Source organism: Rhinolophus sinicus, chromosome 6, assembly GCF_057876585.1.
Source record: "Rhinolophus sinicus isolate RSI-liver-muscle chromosome 6, RSI-T2T, whole genome shotgun sequence".
Lineage (NCBI taxonomy): Eukaryota > Metazoa > Chordata > Mammalia > Chiroptera > Rhinolophidae > Rhinolophus > Rhinolophus sinicus.
Window position 1 is genome coordinate 42770523 of NC_142506.1, and position 21735 is coordinate 42792257.

The 21735-nt window shown below is 42.0% G+C and overlaps 1 protein-coding gene and 1 non-coding gene across 3 annotated transcripts in view; one reads left to right on the forward strand and one right to left on the reverse strand.

Moving 5' to 3' along the window:
- Positions 1-6187: 6187 nt before the first annotated feature.
- Positions 6188-21735, reverse strand: part of NUP133 (nucleoporin 133) — a 50117-nt gene continuing 34569 nt past the window's right edge. For both annotated transcript variants that reach the window (XM_019754780.3, XM_019754781.3), the window contains exons 18-26: positions 21125-21376; positions 20565-20698; positions 18573-18731; positions 17820-17955; positions 13700-13818; positions 12197-12277; positions 11690-11754; positions 10367-10455; positions 6188-6396 (exon numbers count right to left, since the gene is read on the reverse strand). In XM_019754780.3, the coding sequence (XP_019610339.3) occupies positions 6260-6396; positions 10367-10455; positions 11690-11754; positions 12197-12277; positions 13700-13818; positions 17820-17955; positions 18573-18731; positions 20565-20698; positions 21125-21376 (1172 nt within the window). In that variant the 3' untranslated portion in view covers positions 6188-6259. The remainder of the gene's footprint in view (positions 6397-10366; positions 10456-11689; positions 11755-12196; positions 12278-13699; positions 13819-17819; positions 17956-18572; positions 18732-20564; positions 20699-21124; positions 21377-21735) is intronic.
- On the forward strand, positions 6968-7074 carry LOC141567995 (U6 spliceosomal RNA). The gene has a single exon (XR_012491014.1). It is a non-coding gene; the product is annotated as a U6 spliceosomal RNA (small nuclear RNA).

Sequence of the window (21735 nt, forward strand, 5' to 3'; positions counted from 1 at the left end):
GAGCAGTCACACCCGGTGTGCCCCTAGGGAACCTCATTTCTCCCTCGCCACCCTTGAGCTCCCGGGGCCCAGAGGGTTGATCCAAGTCAGCCCCCACCCCCACTGCCGAGAGGGCCGCCGGCGGCGGGGCGGCGCGCAGCTGTCGCGGGGCAGACAACTGGCAGAGGGCGGAGTGGCGGGGAGGAGGCGCGGGCTCCCGGGGACAGGCCCCGGCGGTGGCTCTGGCAGCGCCGGGCATTAAGCCAGGGCACCGGAGCTGTCGGCCCAGGTGACGCGCGGTGCGTTCTGGGGCGGGGGTTCGTGAAGGGAGTGGATTGTATCGGTCGTTCTCTTCCTGCCGGTCTGAGCAGCCGGGCTTTCAGTGGGCCGAGCTGAGGGCCCTACCCCCACGTCCTTGGTGGGGTCACTGAGTGTCCTCCCCCTGCAGCTGAAAGGCGAGTGTCACACAGAACCCACGACATGGAGGTGAGGTGCCCTTACTAGATGAAGCCTTCCTTGCTCGTCTTTCCTCTCAATAAGAAGAGGACAAGGACATTACGCTCTAGGACTAGGACGGACAGTTTTTCCTTCTGCGAAGGCTGAACAAACTCGTCTCTGTGCTTAGAGGGTGACCCCTCGCCAAGGCTGCGTCCTAGTCCACCCGGGAGACACCGCCCCTCAGAGCCTGGGAGCCCTGCTATTTATACCCCTGACACATGCCATATGCCTTTCACATTTTCTAGAAGCATTTGGATCTTCTCGTGGTAAGGTGGAGTGGGGGTCACAGCAGGTCATCCAGTTGGTGCCTGCCTCCCATTTCCCCCGGGACAAGAACAGTTGTAACCTTGCTGTGGAAGGCACCAGGAGAAACCCTTTTCTGGGATGAGCTGAGTGACATGGTTTCGGGGGTGGGGGGTACGTCAGTGAGGTGGTAGGAGCCACAATAGAATCATTCATCTTTCTATGTGCTTAAGTGTTCCCCCAATAGTTGCAATTCCCATTTGTAGTGGAACTTGGTACCTAGGACAGGTGTGGGATCTGAGCAATAGAAAGGCATACGCAACCCTCCTCTGTAGCCCACATCATGGCAGCATTTCCTAAAAGTGACCCAAGTCAATGACAAAATGAGGTCAGTATAGGGCCCACAGTGAGTTATGAAGGCTCAGGTAAAAGCTACCATGCTTTCACATTTAGCCTTTACAATTATTTCAATAATTCAGAGAGCTACCTCTTATTTTTAGTACCTGGTGTCCCGCCCTGTCAGTCGGTAGTGGAGACACTAGAAAAAACCTGGCAAATGCACCAGAGGTAACAATATAAGCTTATAATGTGGTCTTAAAGATAGGAAGAAATGTGCTGTCATTCACTCAATACCTAACAATTTGTTGACATTTTAAAGGGAATGGGACTGTTACTATTTTGCACAACTCTTGCTCTGTGTGACTCTTCTGCTATAGCAAGTTTTTCTAAGCTCAGAGTCTATTAAATTCAAACACACGCTAAAAGCTGTGAATGAAAAACTGACAGCTAAGTTTCATGTGCAAACCTTGGGAAGATGGGCCCTGAGAAAGGTGCAGACATCCACTCCCTCCTGGCAGCAGGGGCTCGCTTCCTCAGAGCTGTAGCCATGTGGCTGCTTCCAGTCAGGTCTGGTCTTGAATTCCCACTGGCTTAGGGAGCAGACCCAACAAGCAGGTGGAAAAGCCATCTCCATTGGCCTCGGCCTTTGGGGAACACACCAGTGCTCTCGCCCCATAAATAGGTTACTGCCTGCATATCCTTCTGGGACCTGTCACTATCAAAGGTCACTGTGAAGGGAATGCCTGCAGGAGCTCCTGCTTCTAAGTTTTCAGGTGCAGCCTCCGCTCTTGATACTGACAGGGCCCTTTGCTATGAGGCAGCAGTGTGCACATGCCTGCTGTGTCGTTGTCCCCTCCATCCTCATAGCTGTACACTCGTCTTGCTCAGTCTAAGCCTTCTATCAAGTTGCCTAGTAACTTAAATATGAATCAGTAAAACACTTGATATGCTTTCATGTTGTTCCCATTAAACTTCTAACTCTCCGGAGGTAAGTAAGATGGGTCCTATTCATTCCACTTTTAAAGGTGAGAAGGCCAAGACTCAGCCCGTAGCAATGAGGAAGGCCTCCTGGCAGCCCTCCTCTCCAGTGGTCAGGGCGGGAAGGGCTGCTCCTCTCTTCTTTTAATTTTCCCAACACTTGCTGCAGTTCTGGAAACATCCCCAAGGGAGCTTTTCCAACGGAAGGCAAAGGCACCTGCAACAAAGTCATGGCTTCACCTGTAAGTACCCTCTCAAACAGGGCAGTGAGGGCGCTGGCTGGCAGCACCCAGGCCCAGGTGCACACAGGACAGCTGTCCTCCTTGTTCTGAGCCACACACCTCGGTCAGGTGGCCCCAGGCAGTCAGGAGAGGGCTGAGATCTCCTGCTGCGGGCTTCTCGCTGGGCCTCCGGGCCACCGCTAGGGGCCTGACCATCCCTGTCCCCACCACCTTCTCACACCCATATGACGAGCTTGTGATAAGCTTGCCTGTCTGGTGTACCTCCCCTCGGACTGGCTGTGACCTTGGGCAGGAAGACAGCATTCTCAGCTGAGGACGCCATCTACTCCTTAAGATTGATTTGAAGGTGAAAACTAGGTAAGTCCTGGCGTGGAAGAAACTCTCCATGAATGGCGCAGTGTCTTTCTTCTAAGTGTTTGGAGTTGCTGAGTGGTGAGGTGGTAGGAGTGGTTAGTAAAGGACATTAAAAACCATTATAACTTCACCGAACACACAACATCACAAACCGGAAGAGTTAATGTCATTTTAAATGTATTTGGAGCGCACGAAGGTTGATTCTAGTATTAAAAGAAAAAACCCCAAACCCAAACCAATCCAAAACCATTAACCCAAGTGTTTTAAGATTGTTAATAGAGAGACGGGGCTGTTAAATAAATTATGGTACAGCCATATGGCCAAGTGCCACGCAGCCATTAAAAAATTGTACCTTGAATATTGAAAGCATGCATCCTCAAAGGGGGTCTCGGGGTAAAAAAATCTTAAATATCACAATGATTTGTGGCCTCCAAAGGCCACGGTCCATACAAAGATACAGTCTACCTGTGGTATTAAATTTTTACAGGAGGTGGGGGGGGGGGGCAGAGCCGTCAGGAAAACAACATCTAAAAAGGAAGAATGATAACAATGGCTCAGGAACACAGCAGGTCCTCGAATGACATTTATGACGTCGACGAGATCCCAAAGTAACTGAACTGTTACTAGTATCAATTAGCCTCTGTCAAAATTGGTTTCCTTACACATTATTTCACGGTAGTGCCAAGGACCTGTCAACGGTGAGTGAGGACTGATCATCCTGGATTAAGGTACACAGATATGCTCAGTGTCACATCAGTAGGAGGTCACAAAATATAAGAGCATGCACATTCCCACTCTGCGTTGTTTCAAAATGGCAGCTGAAGCTACTCCGGGCTGCGGGGATTAAATGGCTTTCTTTTCTTTCATATACTTTTTTTTTTTTTTTTTTTTTTTTAAGGTTTAACATTTTCTGTAGAATTTTTAAATTTTATAATTACACAGATTGTTTTTTAAAAATGTACTTTGGTATTTAGTGAGTAGATTTACATCGGAATAGTAAAGCTACTAAATGCCCAATAAAATATCCAGTAATGATCAGGTGAGGCTAAACGATTTAAATATTTGTGTATTTGTAGCTGTCAGCCTGAAAACGTGCAGTGTGTTGGATTAGAACAGAGTCAGAAGCAGGTCTGATGGCAGGATGTGCGCTTGGAAGCCCTGGCGGCACGCCAACTTCCACCCACCCTGCATGCTCTCCCGAGGAAAAATGAACCACAATCCAGTTTGTAAAGCTTCCTTTAAAAACAGAGTCCCTACAAAGAGGTACCAGTGGCTTCTCACCTTGGTTCTGTGTGTCTCAACATCTGTCACACACCGGTACACCCGCCCACTCCTCTCTGACACAAGAATACCCGCCCGCTCCTCCCTCTGATACAAGTACACCCGCCCGCTCCTCTCTACCTGATACACAGGTACACCCGCCTGCTCCTGACACAAGAACACCTGCTCACTCCTCCCTTTGATACAAGTACATCCACCCGCTCCTTTCTCTACCTGACACACAGGTACATCCCACCCACTCCTCTCTACCTGACACACAGGTACACCCGCCCGCTCCACTACCTGACACACAGGTACACCCGCCCGCTCCACTACCTGACACACAGGTACACCCCACCCGCTCTACTACCTGACACACAGGTACACCCGTCCGCTCCTCTCTCTACCTGACACACAGGTATACCCCACCCACTCCTCTACCTGACACACAGGTACACTCGCCCACTCCTCTCTACCTGACAGACAGGTACACCCCATCCACTCCTCTCTCTGACACACAGGTACACCTGCCTGCTCCTCTCTGACACACAGGTACACCCACCTGCTCCTCTCTCTGACACACAGGTACACCCACCGGCTCCTCTCTCTGACACACAGGTACACCCGCCGGCTCCTCTCTGACACACAGGTACACCCGCCCACTCCTCTGACACACAGGTACACCCACCGGCTCCTCTCTGACACACAGGTACACCCGCCGGCTCCTCTCTGACACACAGGTACACCCGCCGGCTCCTCTCTGACACACAGGTACACCCGCTGGCTCCTCTCTCTGACACACAGGTACACCCGCCCATTCCTCTCTGACACACAGGTACACCCGCTGGCTCCTCTCTCTGACACACAGGTACACCCGCCCATTCCTCTCTGACACATAGGTACACCCGCCGGCTCCTCTCTCTGACACAGCCATAGTCTTCGACTCGGAGCCACAAACTGTCTTTCTGAACAACATTCAGACAAGTGAAAACAAAGACCTTTGCAAGACAGAAATGCCCCTTTCTTAGAAATGCTCACCTTTAAAACTTGTCATGATCAACACTCCATTTATCTAGAAATCAATGACTGTCTGATAAAGGCTATATTGTAAAGCAAATTTTTAAAAATTTTGGAGAGAAAATTATTTAAAATCTTGGTCCTAATTTCGCTTTTCCTCCTTCTTCCCGGCTGTCTGGCTCCTTAGAAGTCCTCACTATATTCCTAAGCTATGCCAACACGCAGGCTGCAAACAGAAGGGAGCAGGCTGGCAGTTCCCCTCCCTGGTGACCCGTGGAAGCAGCGTCCTCACTGACTTGTGAACAGAGGCCACTTCGAAGGAGCAGAGGGAGACGGCGCCGGCTGGATCTGAGACCAGAGTCTGGGCCCGTGGTGCAGTATTTAACTTTGACCTTCAGCTGCTGGAGCAAGATGATGAGTGCCCTCTCAACTGGGCGAAGATGGCAGTGCCAGCAGCTCTCTGTCCACACTCCGGTCTTTATTTAAAGCTGGATAAAACTGGGTAACGACGCTGGTCAAGGCAAGGAAGCACTGAGAACCACTACTTTTTAGTGAAACCAGCTGCAATAGTGAGAAAACATGCAGTGCTTTCTAGCATTACACATGCTTTATGTTAGCTCTCCACAAAGCTGGAGTTCGGTGTAAATCATCCTGGAAGTATAGTAAGCTGACTGAACCCCACACTAATGATGGTAACTAACGTTAATACTACAAACTTATTATATGGCAACTTATGGGTAGGCTAGAAAGCCACATAAATGTTTTATTTACTAAAATACTTTCATTACTACTCTATGGTTTATGCAGAAGTTTAAAATTTTCCCAGTGAATGAATCAGTCACCAAGCTCACATGATCTAGGCCCACTCTGTTTTGTCCTTTAGTCCCATAATTTAGCAAAACCTCAGCAGACACCTCCCACTAGCCCTCATCAAAACAGACCCCAAACGCTCCAGATCCCGTCAGCGTATGATATTCAGTCACGGCAACTACAGAGACAACCCAGGGCAATCCCGTCATTGTAGTTGCAGAAACTGAGGCCTACAAGTGACACGTGCACACAAGGAGCCAGAACTGGGACAAGCACTCCAGAACCCTGGGTACAGTGAGAGTGACAGGGTGCTGAGTACGGTGACAACTAATGAATTTCACATGGAAAAAAGGAGCAGAAAATACCACGTAACTAAAACCCCAGACCACTGCCATAAACCAGAGCAGCTTCCAAATAAAGAATAAAAACTCGGCAACACGTTATAAAACTGTACAGACTTCTAGATGTTTAAGGCCTAAAGTTTTTATAAGGACACGCTTATACAAATTTTCAGGAACTATGACGAGTTCTAGAAAAAGTTACATTTGTCTCTGGACGTAATACTCATAAGTTGCTTTCAAAACAAACTCAAAGTAAGGATTGGACGTCAGGCTCCCCAGCTGATCTGCATGAAGAAGGGCTTTCACCTCTGGCAGGTAGTCACTGAGCTGAATGCCTACAAACAAACAGAGTCAGGTTTTATGTTCATGAAACTATCAGATGCATTTGGATGATTGATGGTAAGAACACCTGTGCTGCTATTTAAACCATAATGTCACTCTGCTATTGGGAAACACTTTTACATTCCTTCCATGTATTACACACGCGCAGTCTAACACTCGGACATTCTTAGCACAGGCTGCTTGAGTGCTTTTCCCCCTAGTGGTGAAAACAGCCAATCTATTTAAAGTCTTTAATACCGGTAAGACCTGAAATATTTCATTTTTCTCCACTGCATAAGTCATTCATCCAACGTGCAAATTTTTAAATGAAAACAAGTATTTCAAACAATTATATATTCTCCTACCTGGGAAATGATTTAGGAGAAATACTTTCATGAAAACTAGCTACAATATCTCCAAACTCATTGAAGTTTAAATCTACAATTAGGGATGTGGGGGAATCATTTCATCAGTTCTCTACGGTGCCAGGAAGCCAGTGAGCACTGATTAAATGGGTTGTTTCAAATGAGAGCCGGGCTGTTACAAAAGGCTGTGCACAATTCTCATTTGATAAAGAAAACTGGAGTGCTCGCTTCGGCAGCACATATACTAAAATTGGAACGATACAGAGAAGATTAGCATGGCCCCTGCACAAGGATGACACGCAAATTCGTGAAGCGTTTCATATTTTAAAACAAAAGAAAACTGGAAGAAAAATTTTAAATTAATAAGGTAACATTTTATAATTTGTTACATTACCATAACGTTCTCAAAATCAAATACTGGGTTATTTTTTTTAACACTCTCAAAATGCTTAACACCATTTTTTGTACTTAACTGTAATACAATAAAAATCTGGATTAATAAATGTTACAAGGCTAAATCAAAATGATATATCATTTATGACAATTAACACACTTTCAACAGACTTTCTCTATGTTATTACTTGTGAAAATATCACATTAATTTCTAAAAGATCTATTCTCTAAAAGAAATTAAGAGCTTATTTGGCTTCTATTTGTACAGTCCAGACCTTCTGTGTGGACCTAATGTTTGATGGTTCCTTTCTCTTCTTTAGAGCAAAGGTCAAATGCCTGTGCAGGTCTGGCAGGTGTAGCATGAGGACAGGGCCTGGGGTCGTGGTGAACTTACACCTATAACCCATCCAAAGGGGGCAGCCCTCAGCTCCGCCAACTGTTTGTTAGTAAAGATTTCAGTCTGAGGTAGGCAAACTTTTGATTTTTAAGAGATGTCAGAAAATAATACTTTTGTAAGAACTCTTCTCAACTATTAAATGCTGGTGACTAATTAGAAGAATTTTAAGCTCCAGGTAATGATATGTCCATTTTACTCAGTATGTACATCAATAACATATGAGAAAACAAACCGAAACGCTCCCTATGGACAATTTTAATATATCTGCATGCTGGATTTATTCCATCGGCTGAAGTAACTGTCAGCTGACAAGGCCTATGAAATAGAATGTGAGGGTACCTATCTCTCCAGCTTCAGAAACTATCCTTTAAAAACATTTATTAAAAAAAAAAAAAATTTACTATTGGGGCCAACTCCGAAGGCTGCCGGTTTGATTCCCACATGGGCCAGTGGGCTCTTAACCACAAGGTTGCCAGTTCAATTCCTCGAGTCCCGCAAGGTATGGTGGGCAGCGCCCCCTGCAACTAAGATTGAACACGGCACCTTGAGCTGAGCTGCCGCTGAGCTCCCAGATGGCTCAGTTGGTTGGAGCGCATCCTCTTAACCACAAGGTTGCCGGTTCGACTCCCGCAAGGGATGGTGGGCAGCGCCCCCTGCAACTAGCAACTAGCCACAGCAACTGGACCTGGAGCTGAGTTGCGCCCTCCACAACTAAGACTGAACGGACAACAACTTGAAGCTGAACTGCACTCTCCACAACTAAGATTGAAAGGACAACTTGACTTGGAAAAAAGTCCTGGAAGTACACACCGTTCCCCAATAAAGTCCTGTTCCCCTTCCCCAATAAAATCTAAAAGAAACCCAAAAAAACATTTACTATTGTAAAGGGAAGTCTTGTTATTAAGAAGGTTCCAGAAATAAATGTTCTGGCTTGTTATGATGAATATATACTTATTTATTTATAAAATGATTTCTACTTGTATTTGTCCTTTTGTCCAAATTCAATAACTCTTTTTTGTAAAGTAATAATAACTCTTTTTTGAAAGTATCTTATAGATATTTTTAAAAAAGTATCTGATTCCTTCCCACCCATAATTTATAATCTAAGAACAGCAAAAGCTGCAAAGTCACCTTTAAATAGCACTAAATAATTAGCCACAATTCAGTTCTGTAGCACTTTTCCGAGAACTAACTTCATGGAAAGCATCAGACCTGGGTCCAAATGCTTTCTAACCATCTCTTAAGTTCAAATGGAGAATCTCCAACAGCACAGAGAAATCAAGCATATCTAGTTATTTCTTCAAATTCCAAATACAGAAAATAGAAACTCTTATAGATGTATCTTAGCTCTTTCTGAATTTCACATATTTTCAAGCAAAAGGTATTTTCTTTTGCTATATCCCTATCATTATTTTATATTTAATTTTCACTTATTTTTTGACAATGAAACGGCTGTCAATGTGGGGTGATCAAGTATCATTTTTCATCAATGAAAGTCCCGGTCAATTCTGAGCATGTTCAAAGTAATCTAGTCAAAAGAACTGCATTTCCAGGAGACTAAAAATCTGGAAAGTATGGAAGAAGTCAAAGTAGATGGGATCCAAATGGGAGTTTCTGGAACACAAACGCAGAATTGGCTTGTGTTCAACTCAGAACACTGGCTGGGGTGTGAGTTCCACGGTGCTTCCCTGAGGGCCCCTTCACTTCCCTTGGTTAAGCCGTGACGCTAAAATGGAGGACTGCAGAGCAGAATCTATTACAAGAGGAGCCTGGGACCACGAAGCTGTGAAATAATTCTGAACATTCAAAGACCAAGTGTTTATTGAGTGGCTACCATGTATCAGGCACTGGGTTGGGCACATTTTGTGTAGATTAAATAATGTATCTTGTAGTTATATGTATAGGTAGAAAAGTTTCAAATTGTGTAAATGGCAGCACGATGAATAAAATTCCACTAGAAGAACTGCTGAAATTACAATGGCTTTTTCATTGGTATTAAGAGAGTGTCCCTACATTTGAAAAGCTAGGTAAACACTAGGTTGGCCGGCTTTGCACACTGCCTGGATTTTGCATCACATATCTAGTAATTCTGTGATAAATATGAGTCACACTTGTTTTCATGTATAAAACATGCACAATCTCCCACCTCTGGTCTAACACTGTCCATATGTCAAGCTCTTAATATGAAAAGAGGTGAGGGAAGTACTGTCTAATTCACCTTTCCTTGAGAATAAGCATTTTATCGGTAAAAGCTTTTTTGTCTATTTGTGTCTTGATCAGTAAATGGAATTTTGCTCACTGTGTTAGGTACAAAACAAATGCAAAACACTCCCTTCTTTTCTCTTTTTATTTTGTTCCTAAAGAGATTTTAGAACGTTAATGTCCACAATGGATTTGTAAAAAAGAATCTGTAATTTCTTCTTACGTGTGGTATGGTCAGTTTAGTAGGAATATACCCAAAAAGTTTACATCTCATTTCAAGTTTTCCATCTTCACAAAAGTTCATTGAAAAAATCAAAGGAAATGGTTACTTCTATCATATATTTTCAGTGTCACGACCAACATGTGGATCCACCCCATCTGCCTGAGTCAGGCTCTGCCCAGGGCAGGCCCCCAGGACCAAGTGGATGGAGATTCCCCGTCCCCCCTCCCCTCACAACCCCCCAGCTGGAGGGGAGGGAAAAAGCCCTCCCTTTATTTTAAACAAATCTCTCTAATTCTGAGTATGACACTGTTGAATCTTAATCTGCCCAGCATTCGACCCATTATTCTAAGATTTCTAAAACTGAGGTGCGATGTTGTAAGTTTCAATATTTACACACCACTTACCATCTTTTAAAAGTTTCTGTAAGATTTTCACAAATATACTGTCTTTAGAGACTTCAATTGGATCATCTTTACCGTCTGAACTGGACCAACTAGAAAACAAAATCATTCTGATGTGAAAGTGAAATCATGGACATACTGAAAAAAATGACGTCTATTTCCTATTCTGGTTTTTGTTTTGATAGGGGTAGGCATGACCAATCTGAGTTTCGTGATTCTGTTTCATGTTATTTAAATAAGTAGCTTTAAATATTGACGGTACTTATAATCATTATCTTAGATACTAGATGCTACATTTCACCAAATATAACCAGCATGCATTTGATGTCAAAACCAAGTAGGGAGGTATATTTCCCAACAAAATTCTATCTATAAGTAATAAATCCAGCAAGGACCCCAAAGCATGATTTTTCAGAGCGCATTCTGTTTTCATGAAAGTAAAATGGCAACCAGTATCTGGTGCAACGTAAGTTTTCTTCATCTAATTGCCATGACCTACTGCTGAAACACAAACACACAGAACCACTGCTCTGTAGTAACCAGTGGGCATATCCCACACGATCAACAAAACGCCAGGAGCTCTAGTCAGACGACAGCACACATTTTTATGATCAAGAAGGAGAATCAAGTAGGCAGAGCCGGATGCCTGAGAGGGTGCCCTCCGAGAGCAAATGTAACAATTTGAACTATCTGGGAGTGAGCAGAGGAAGAAATGCTTGAGTAAAAATAGTCCTACTGTCACTGCTCACCACCACAGGAAAAAGGATAACTGAGCAGAGAAGGCTTGGAGCACTCAAGTCATGCTCTCTTTAAAATTCATTTCCTGGAAACAATCCACCCCGAGAACTGACTATTCTCGTCTTTCTCTGCCACCGCCTAACACACCATTCCCGTGGATAAAAAACCTCCTCTGCAGGAAGGAGGGGAACATGGAGAAGAGGTCTCGATAACCCAGAGCGGGCTGATCCTCACAGTGTAACGACTGTTTATGAAAAACAGACGTAACACAACGTAGCCTCAAGTCTTGTTTGGCAGAACTGGCCCGACTTCTGTGAAAATAGGAACATAGGTATTTCTGTAAAAACTGACAGTCTAAATTTTAAAATCAAAAATAGAGATTTATTATACCAGTGGTCCTAAAACTTAAGCTATTCCTTCATTACTGAATGAAAAATTTAAGGTTAGTAACACAAACCACTACAGCTGTCACAACATATCAGTGTGTCACAACACTATGAGGTTACAAAGCCACCTGGAGTATCCGACAGCATTTCTCAGGCACATCTTCCCCAAACCATACCTTAGATTCCCGCTCTTGGAACTTACTTATCTCTCTGAAGTGCTTTGCAAAGGATTTCCAGTTTTAGATCATTGATATTTACAGCTTCCTCCTTCACAACAAAACAAAAAATCCTTATTAAGTCCTGATTTTAATAAAACTTCCCTTTCTTTAAAACGTTAACACTACACAGAAGAGTAAGCCAGTTAATAGCCATGAATTAGTTTCTGGTTCTTCTTTGATAATCCAATTTTGTCAGGAACCTTGGGAGAGTTAAGATTTTAAACGAGATAATGTAAAAGCCAACACTTGTTATATGTGCATGGAAAAGACATCTGGGAATGTGTCGCTTGACACATCTGGAAATGAAATCGCTTGACAGCTTTTCTGAAGAGCTGTACGTAACCCAAGAGTTAGGGGTGTCTGAACCAGACAGGCTTTTTTAATGACCATATTCATGACTGGCTAACAGAGTGACTGTTTCTGTATTCGGGTCTACAGAAAACTACGTGACTCTGGTACTTGCTGTGATCATCTCAAGTGAGTTTTCTTACCTCATCAATGTATTCCAGCAAGTCCAAAGCCTTCTTGAAATCATATTCATTAGCTCTTCTGTTTTCTTCACAGATATACAGCTATGGCAAGTAAAGATACTTAAGTACAGACAGAAGCAAGACCAGAGAAATTTATGGAGAAAAGAAGTCATTGTCTTTCAAGTAAGTTGTAGGTACTTTTGTAGTAAAGAACAGTATCACATAGGGAAATTACCGGCCGTCTACCTTACAATGAACTCTCTTTTGAAAGATGCATATGTCCAATCACTAATTAATTTGAATAACTTGGTATACATACTTTTAAAATGACAGCAAATTTATATTCTTATGTTCAAGATAGTATACACATTTCAGTATTCTTATAAGGGTACTCTTTGCAATAAATTGCTGCTCTTGCATTTTTAAAGCTGGCTAGAATGCTTTTGAAATGCTGCCCTTTCAAACAGTTTCAAAAATTGAGACAGATGATAAAGCATGAGTTGGTCTACAGTTTGCTTAAAAGGTAAGAAAACACACATCAATAGCTATCCTGGTTGTTAGATCATAGCTGACTGTATACTCATTTCTGTGTGCTTCAAATTTCATGTGATTTTGTAATCAGAAAAATACTTGGCTTAGTAAAAATATCAATTTGAATTTTTCCTATCATCTTTTCGTGACTATTTATAACACATTTCATTTTAAAAGACTATATAATCCTTTAACAGCAAAGATAATACTCAAACCATTTCAGAAAAAAGCTATCTACTTGTTTTCGTTGTCTTACAACACTTACAACACTTTATTTCATTGCTTCTGAGCATCCTTTTTCTCCACAATGCTCACATCTCTGAACTTGGAATGGGGTAAAATTGGTGATGTATCAGAATAAACTTGGCACTACTTTCTCCTTCTTTCTGACACATAAAATAACGGTGAGTCTTCCAAATGGCATCTTTGATTTTAAAATGCATGTGCTATATCAGGAGAGGCTGTTGTGAGCTCAATTATGGGAATCTGCTACTGATAACAGCTAAAATACTGGGGGTTTGGAATCATTCCCACTCTTTTTAGCACAATTAGAGCAAACCCAAGGTGATGCGATGGCAGAACTCTTGCATTTGAAATGTTTTCTGGAAAGGAGAGTAGGGTTGCAGCCACAAGTACACACACAAGCAGAGCTGTCTCGTCCGGCTGCAGCCCACAGCCCAGTGGTGCCCTCAGGAGTGGGTTACGTGGCAGAGGAGAAGGGTAAGGTTGGCACTTACAGGCTATTAGATCCAGGTCCTTAAGTCATTTTTCTTAAAGAGCCTGAAATGCATTTCATGGTGCATATAAGCATCTTTAGGAACAGGTGGAGGCCTGGGGAGGCGGGGCTTCTGGTAACTGGCGTCCAGCTCCCAAGCAGCTTCCAAACACTCATTCCGGGGGAGTTACCGGGAAGTAGGAGCTGCACTACATGGCCCAGAAACACTGAGGTTGTCGTGCGGCTAAGGAAGGGTGCAAGAGTTGGGACGCACTTACGCTGATGAGCTGAGGCGCAGTCAGGACCGGCATTGCGCTCAGGCTTAGCTGCTTCTCCTCTAGCAGTGCCTCAGGCAGCGTCTCCTGGTGCAGGAGGAAGCGTTCTTGCTCGGCCATTTCTAGAATTCAAAATCGGGGGCGGGGGGAGTTAACCTTCACTCCTGCTGTCATAAAACAAATCTGAATTAAAAAAAAAAAAGGAGTATCTCTGAAGGGAATCTCATCACAATTCAGTAATCTTAAAGAGTGTTATTAATTCTGCTTACTTTTTTTTTTTTTAAGGGTGGGGGTGAGGGAGGTGAGAAGATTAGGAAGCACAAATTGGTAGCCACAATATTGCCACGGGGATATGAATGGCAGTTTGGGGAATATAATCAATAATGTTGTAAAGATTTTGTAGGGGATCAGATGGACACTTGTCTTTTTAGGGAGGCCACTGCATAGATGGTGTAGATGCCTGACCACTGCAGTGTACACCTGAAGCTGAATAATATTGAATGTCAGCTATTATTTAATATATATAGTCACAGGATGTGGAGCACAGCATAGGGAATAGAGTCAATGGAATTGTAACAGCTATATATGATGTCAGAGGGGTAGTAGATTGAGGGAGAGGGGTTATCACTTTGTGAGGGGTGTAAATGTCTAACTATTACACTGTTTTATATACCTGAAACTAATAAAAAAATAATTCTGCTTATTCTTGATTCTTGATTATGTTAGAACATATTCATGGTTTGACCCAAGTTGTATGAATTATCACAGCAACCAGAAGTGGTTCCGAGGGGAGAGAAGAGGTAAGGAAATACACCCTACTGCCTGAAGCGGCAGAGCAGAAGGCTATTTTGTGAAGCACAGCCCCCCAAATCTGGGGTCTCAGGCCCATTTTATGGTAATTCAGTGAAGTCCTTCTTCCCACCAGACGTTCTAGTGTAGTTTCATTCACTAAAGGAAATGATCTTAAAAACCAACATGAATATATTCCAGGAAAAACAAAACCTGGACGATTATGAGCCCAACTTCTTACCGAGCCCAGGTTGACTTCTGCAGGATGAGGAGACAGGGGCCTGCCCTTGCCATGAACTACCCAGGCTGCAGCCCATAACCTCACTTGGCCCAGGAGAATGTGCCAGCTTGTAGGGAGAAAGGGTTGAGAACAGCTGTGCAGCCTCAAACACAGCGATCGCAGCAAAATGGAGTGGCCAAAGCACAGACATGTTCATTCAGACACTGGCATCATCCCAAACAATCCGAAGTTTGCAAACAGGTAAACAAAACGTTTCTGTGCAATTTCCATACCTAGGAAAACAGACTAGGCAGATACACACAACAGTAACAGTGGATATCTCAAGGCAGTGGGCTTATAGACAAGTTATCTTTGTGGCGTTTTTTTTTCTGTGATTTACAAATTTCCACACAGAATTATTGATATAGCTAGAAAGAAAGTTATTTTTAAAAACTCCCTATGATTAGACACATTGTGATAATAATCTGTAGGAAATTACTGAGACCTAAAAATACTCCCCTTGTGTTAAGACAACAAAAGCTAGGAACTGATCAAATGCAAAATGATGCCCAGAATTCCAATGATACCTGGAGCGGGGGGGAGGGGGTGACCACACAAGAAATGATAACACCTTGTGTTAAAATATTTTGATTAACATGATCTATTTCTGGTGGCCGGGCTAAAATGTGGCTTCCCCTTTCAGACTATCAGCCAGCCGTGCAGCACACACACAAAAATCTCTAGAACGGGCACTACTGTACTTAAATAAAAGACTGAAGAAAGATTCTCTCGAAAAGTGAAAAACAATTTTAATAATAAAAGTTAAATGCTAATCCTATGGTTTATTGAGACATTATTTTTCAAGGAACACAGTGTCTCTGATCCTCACAACCACTCATTTTTTTTTTTTTAAACTTTACTTTAAGTGTGTTTTTCCAGGACCTATCAGCTTCAAGGCAAGTATTTGTTTCAATCTAGCTGTGGAGGGCACAGCTCACAGTGGCCGATGTGGGGATCGAACTGGCAACCTTGTTGTTAAGAGCACTGTGGTTGAACCAACTGAGCTAACCGGACGCCCCCACAACCACCCATTTTTATAGGTGAGGAAACTGAGGCTTAGGAGAGTAAATCAGCTACCCAAGGTCACAAAGCAACTACTGAGGTGGAGAAAATATTTGAAACCAGATCCATCCAATTTCTTTCCAGATTCTTTCCACTACATCCACAACTCAGAGGAAATAAATGACAGCAGTATAATCTGAATTCAGACATCAGAGGCTAGACTCTGTTGCTAAGCCTTACAACCAAATACCCATATTTGCATATACTTCACCCAACCACATTGGAGATTCCCCCTCCAATTTTTATTTTGAAAAATTCCAAACCTACAGAAAAAATTTAAAGAATACAATGTGCACTGTATACCTAGAGAAACCTGCAGTTAACATTTTTCCAACCTTGCTCTGTCTGTGTATGTATGTACATATGTATGTATGTATGTATGTATGTATGTGTCTGTCTATCTATCTATCTATCTATCTATCTATCTATCTATCTATCTATCTATCTATCTATCTACCACCAATCCATCCACTCACCCACTCTTCCCACTAAATCATATGAAAGTTGTAGACATCATGACATTTCATTTCTCAATACTTCACATGTGTCTCCTAAGAACAAGGACAGTCAACCACAGTATCCTTATTGGGCCTAAAGAACTTAACACCAATATCGTAACATCATCTAATAGTAAGTATGTTCAAAGTTCCCCAGTCGTCCCCAAAATGTTTGTCATAGTCGTTCTGGTTATTTGGGAGATGATTCAGGAGCCAATCGAGAATTTCACACTGCGCTGGGCTCCTTTAATCTAAAAGGGCCCCTGTCTCTTGCTGCCATTAATGTTGCTGAATTTTGAAGTCTCCGGCTGACTGTACTGTAAAATGCCTCCCACATGGACAGATCTAACTTGCTCGAGATTCAGGCTGAACATTTCTGGCAAGAATACAAGACAGGTGGTGTCATATGCTGCCACATTACATCCCTCCAGGAAGTGTGTAGAGCTTTTTTGAGTTTGTCTCACTGTTGGTGATGAGATCTGTTAGATCTCTGCAACGAGATGCTGAACTAACCCCTAAACTCAACGATTTTAGTGTCCTTTGATGACCAATTATTAACCATGGTTGCAAAATAGTGACTTCCCAAGTAAGTCATTCTTTCCACATTAATTGGTTTTTGGCATTACTTTATGGTAAAGGAGCATTTCACTGACCTCTCCCCTTTGGGATATCACTGTGGATTTATGGATTTTTCTTTTTTAAACTGAAATACAATCCTTTAAATCATTCTTTTTGGTGTTCAAATTATCCCCAAACTTGGCCAGGCCAGTGGGAGCTGTCATGTTGACATCTCTTCATAACCCTTGCTTTCTGGCCTAACAAGACTCCCCAGGATCATTTCTTCAATAACTTTCATTTCCTTTTACTGAGAAACGGTAGTGTTAGAAACCAAACTATGGCACTAGGTACACTCATGCTCCTGGGTGTTGCTCCTGTTAGGCTTTTGCAGTGGATGAAGCCAAGCATTTTTTAAACAATCATGATTCCATCTTGTACCTGAAATTCAAATACAATAATGCAGGGTTCTTCCTTCTATATATATATCTCTCCTGGTTTGCAAAAATAACAATATATTCGATCCTTTTCTCAGGGTACAATATGCACAAAATAGTTTCACAATTATGACACCAAATGTTTTGAATTCTGAAACCAATAGCTTCAGAAGGGCCACTGCCTACTACAGACCCCGGAGCAAAGGTCAGATTTCTTTGTAGAATATGAGTCACTAAGGGGGAGCGGGGAGAGAATCAGAAGACTCCTTGGGATTTGTTCTTTAGGAATTCTTATTTAAAATACAAATTACTTTTCTCTAGAAAGAGAATTCCAAGTACGTAACTGAGTAATTATTATTTAAGGACAATGATTAGAAAGCATTCCTCTTAAAGGAAAGATGGGTCCTATTTCTAGTGGATCCCATTAAATGATAGTAGGAACACATGAGAATTCCTTGATAGCCTGACTGACTTGTATGTCTTGTTCAAATTCTTTCTTTTACCTTCGATTTTTTCTTGCAGTATATCCTCTGAAAAGTCTGAAGCTAATGCAGCCAATTTACTCAAGCCAAGAAGGGTTTTTTTCTTTGCAAAGTAACGAGTTTCCATATTTGCCAAACCCAGAAGTGTTGCATGAGCCTACGAGAAACAAAATATGAACGCTTTGGTAAGATCCTGGTTACTAATTCAAGTTGAAATAAAGGTTAAATACAACCCAAACTTTCCCACGCCAAGCTACAGCAATGAAAGGTCAATATGAGCAAACCTAAAAACTCATGAGTACCATATATTAAAAAGTAATTACACAATAAAATATCAACCACCCACACTAATTATGGGAAAAAGAGACATATATGAAACATTTGCTCTACAACAATTATATATTCACTTCAGCATCCTGTCAAGAACGTTAAAATTAGTTTGTATACCATTTTTAGTCATAATTTGAACATATTTATTGTAAGAAAATACTCATTACAAAAATAGGTCAACTGTTATTTACATATTTATAAAATTTATGTGCATTTTACTATAATAGTAGCTAACTCAAAATGGACTACATTTTTTAATTGAGATATTAGCAGTAATGGCAACAATATCATAAATCAAAAAGAATACTCAAATTATGAGAGAACAGGAGATACACATTGAAAATAATCTATAATCTATCAGTAGTATTTTAATTACTAAAAACTAAACTAATTAAAACTAAATAAAAAACTGCTTAAATGTGCTCCATATAACTGAATCCTTACCTTTTCTAGTTCTTGGCTGTTAATTTCATGTAACCAGCTGAGGTGCTCATGAGCTTGCAAAAAATTTGCGAGCTCTCCATGCTGAGAAATGGGCTGGGATAGTAATTTGCCTCTCTTTCCTTTCTCCAGATACCAACGGAAGAGAAAGTCTGAAAAATTCTATAAATAACAGAGCCAAGAGTCCAATAATATTTAGTAATAATTTTAAAAAATACATTTCTGATAATAACAAATGTCTTCCAAAGGTCTTATACTCCAAAACAGAAATCTTGTTTTTAAACACCAACTTCCTATATATTGTAGGGTCCTCAGAAACCACCTAATCCAATCACCGCATCTGACAGACGAGGACACTCAGATTCAGGGTGGGGGTGCGGTCTTGCTTAGGATCACGCAGGCTGTAGATGTGCTGTCAGCACGGAAGCCCCACCACATGCAGCTGCTTATCCTGACTGAACTTTAAAGGCTGAACACCTCGGTCACACTAGTCACATCCCAAGTGCTCCACTGCCATATGTGGCTAGACGCCCACTTTGGACAGCACGTATGAGCAGATCTCCATTAGCCCAGAAAGTCCTGCTGCACAGCACCGAGATGCCACCATCCCAGAAGGAATGAGTCTCAGGGGTAGAGTCTGTATGAAACGGCCATGTGGGCTGCATGATGAGTCCAAGTCCGCAGAGGCCCGTACGCCCAGCCAGTTTCCCCTGCAGCATGTCTGCTGAATGCTGGGGTGCTATGGGACGCTGGGCTGGAAAGGAAGACAGAAATGTCCTACAGCCTCACAGTACCTAAGAGATACTCGCCCTAGAGGGGGAATTCTACAAGGATCACACCAGACCCACAAGACTTCTGAAACCAGAATGGAAATGAATGTAACAAAAAAAGCTTCAACTAAGCCCTGGCTTACCTCTACTTTTGATGAACTCAGTGATCTGCCTCCCAGGGGAAACAGCACTGATTTCCAGCTCTATGGTTCTTTTATACACAATGTCCAAAATACAGTAAAAAAAATCACAGGACATAAGCAGAAAAATACGACTAATAGCAGGCAATAGAAGCAGACCTAAGAATGACCAGATTTTGTACTATAATAGGACTTTAAAATAACTACTAAGCATGTTAAGGAAAATAAAAGAAAAAATGCAAAAAAGGATGGAAAATGTCAATGAGCAACTAGAATCCACAAGAAGAATAAAAATGATGAGCACAAAAGTATTAAATATTTAGGTGAGCCACATTCAAAAATCAGGGACTGATCAAATACAGTAATTTATATCCAAGTCCATGAAATTATAAGACCATTAAAAACATTGTTGGGGAATATTTAATGTGATGGATAAATGTTTGTTATGTATTAACTGAAATAAGCAGTTGACGAAAGTTGTTTGTCTACAATAATATAGAGTAAAAAAATTAGAAGAATATAAACCACATGTTTAAAAAAAGGGTTCTCTCTGTGTGATAGAATTATAAGTGATTTTTTTTATCTTTTTTGTTTATAGGGGTTTTCTGAATTTTATATAATATCACTTTTATAGTAAGAAAAAAGTCAGTTTTTACATAAAAATCAACTGAATAAACCTAGAGTTCCAATGGGAACTTTTTAAAAAAATAGGAATCATGATTTCAAATGAGGAAAACAAAAATATTAGGTGCATGGAAACCTGAGCTCTTTAAAAGTAGTATCCTAGGTCCCATGATTTTGTATTCTAAATTCTAAAACTACCAATATTCATATACCTAAGTACTTTTAATTATAAATGAAAATGTAAGAATAGAAATGAAAGTTTCAACATATTTTCCAAAGGTCAAAGAATCTTTCAGTAATATTTATATATAAAGAATTGCCCACCATTTACAAAGAACCATAAGGTATCAATAAGTATCTACATGAACTACAAAAAGATTGTATCATCCGAAAATCCCAATAAGCTCTGAAATGGTAAAGCTTACTACAGGACCTGCCACCTATGTCCCCAGCGTCGTTACCTGATCAGCAAACTGGGTCATGTAGCGCTGGAGTCTGGTCTGGTTGTCAGTCTGCTCGCACATCTGGACCAGGATATCAAAGTCACAGTATTTTTCTGCTAATGAAGCAGCCCACGGGTACTGGCCTAGTGTGACTGTGGAAATGAGAACAGATGGGAAAAAAAAAAATCCTGTTAGAGAAAACTTAAAGTGTAATTAAAAATGTTACTTGCAATTTTGCCCTTATTCCTATTATATACTAAAATTAATTAATGGAATAGAAACCTTTCCAGTTACTGGCATTTGGTTTCACAATCCATATAAAATCATTAAAGATGCAAACTTGGGCTCTTGTTTCATTGCTGCCTACCTGCGATGCTATTCCCTTCAGGTACAAGAAGAACAAGCTACTCCTGGTTCTAATGAGAACAGGCTGAGTACACGAGCACAGCCGGCTGTACTCAGCTGCTTTACGTCCTTGGCCCTGGGCGAACGACATTAGACCGCATGACTGCTGCGACTCCTACATCCACTCCACAAACTCCAAGACCCACAGCCCTTGCGGAAAGCCATGTACTCACGAAGCGGAGATAGGAGATCCGTTCTCTTCTGCTGGTACTCTAGCTCCAGACTGTTGTATCGTTCCTGATCACTGGACTTGTCTAGAGACTTAAGCTGCGACACATAACCATCCAGGAAGCAATCCATCAGAGCTACGAGCTGCTCTGTCAGAATGTTGCGGAGGCTGCTGTCAGCCTGAGGGTAAACCACTTTCAGGACAACTTCATGCTGGCGTAGTATTGCTGTTCTGATGCCAGCAGGCCCACTCGTTGCTGTGAAATCATACAAAATAACATGTAAGTAAGAGTTCTATTAATAGAATGGTTCCAGAAAAGACCAACTGCCTAAAAATTAGATCACTTCACCACTGCTAGAAAAATAAATCGAATACGGGTTCAGCTGATAGCGCTCTGTCTTCTCCAGGTCAACACGACCCTTTTCCTTCTACGTCCCTTTCATGCTACTCCACTCACTGACTTTCTTGTATTACGTCAGCATAAGATACAGCCAGTCCCTCCAGGGCCAGGACCTGCTTCTATGAATAACAGTCTGTACTGAGACCTAGTGGGTGCACTGTAAGTGCTGCTTAAAGGAATAAATCGGAGACCTATAAGGTATTCAGAGGAATAAA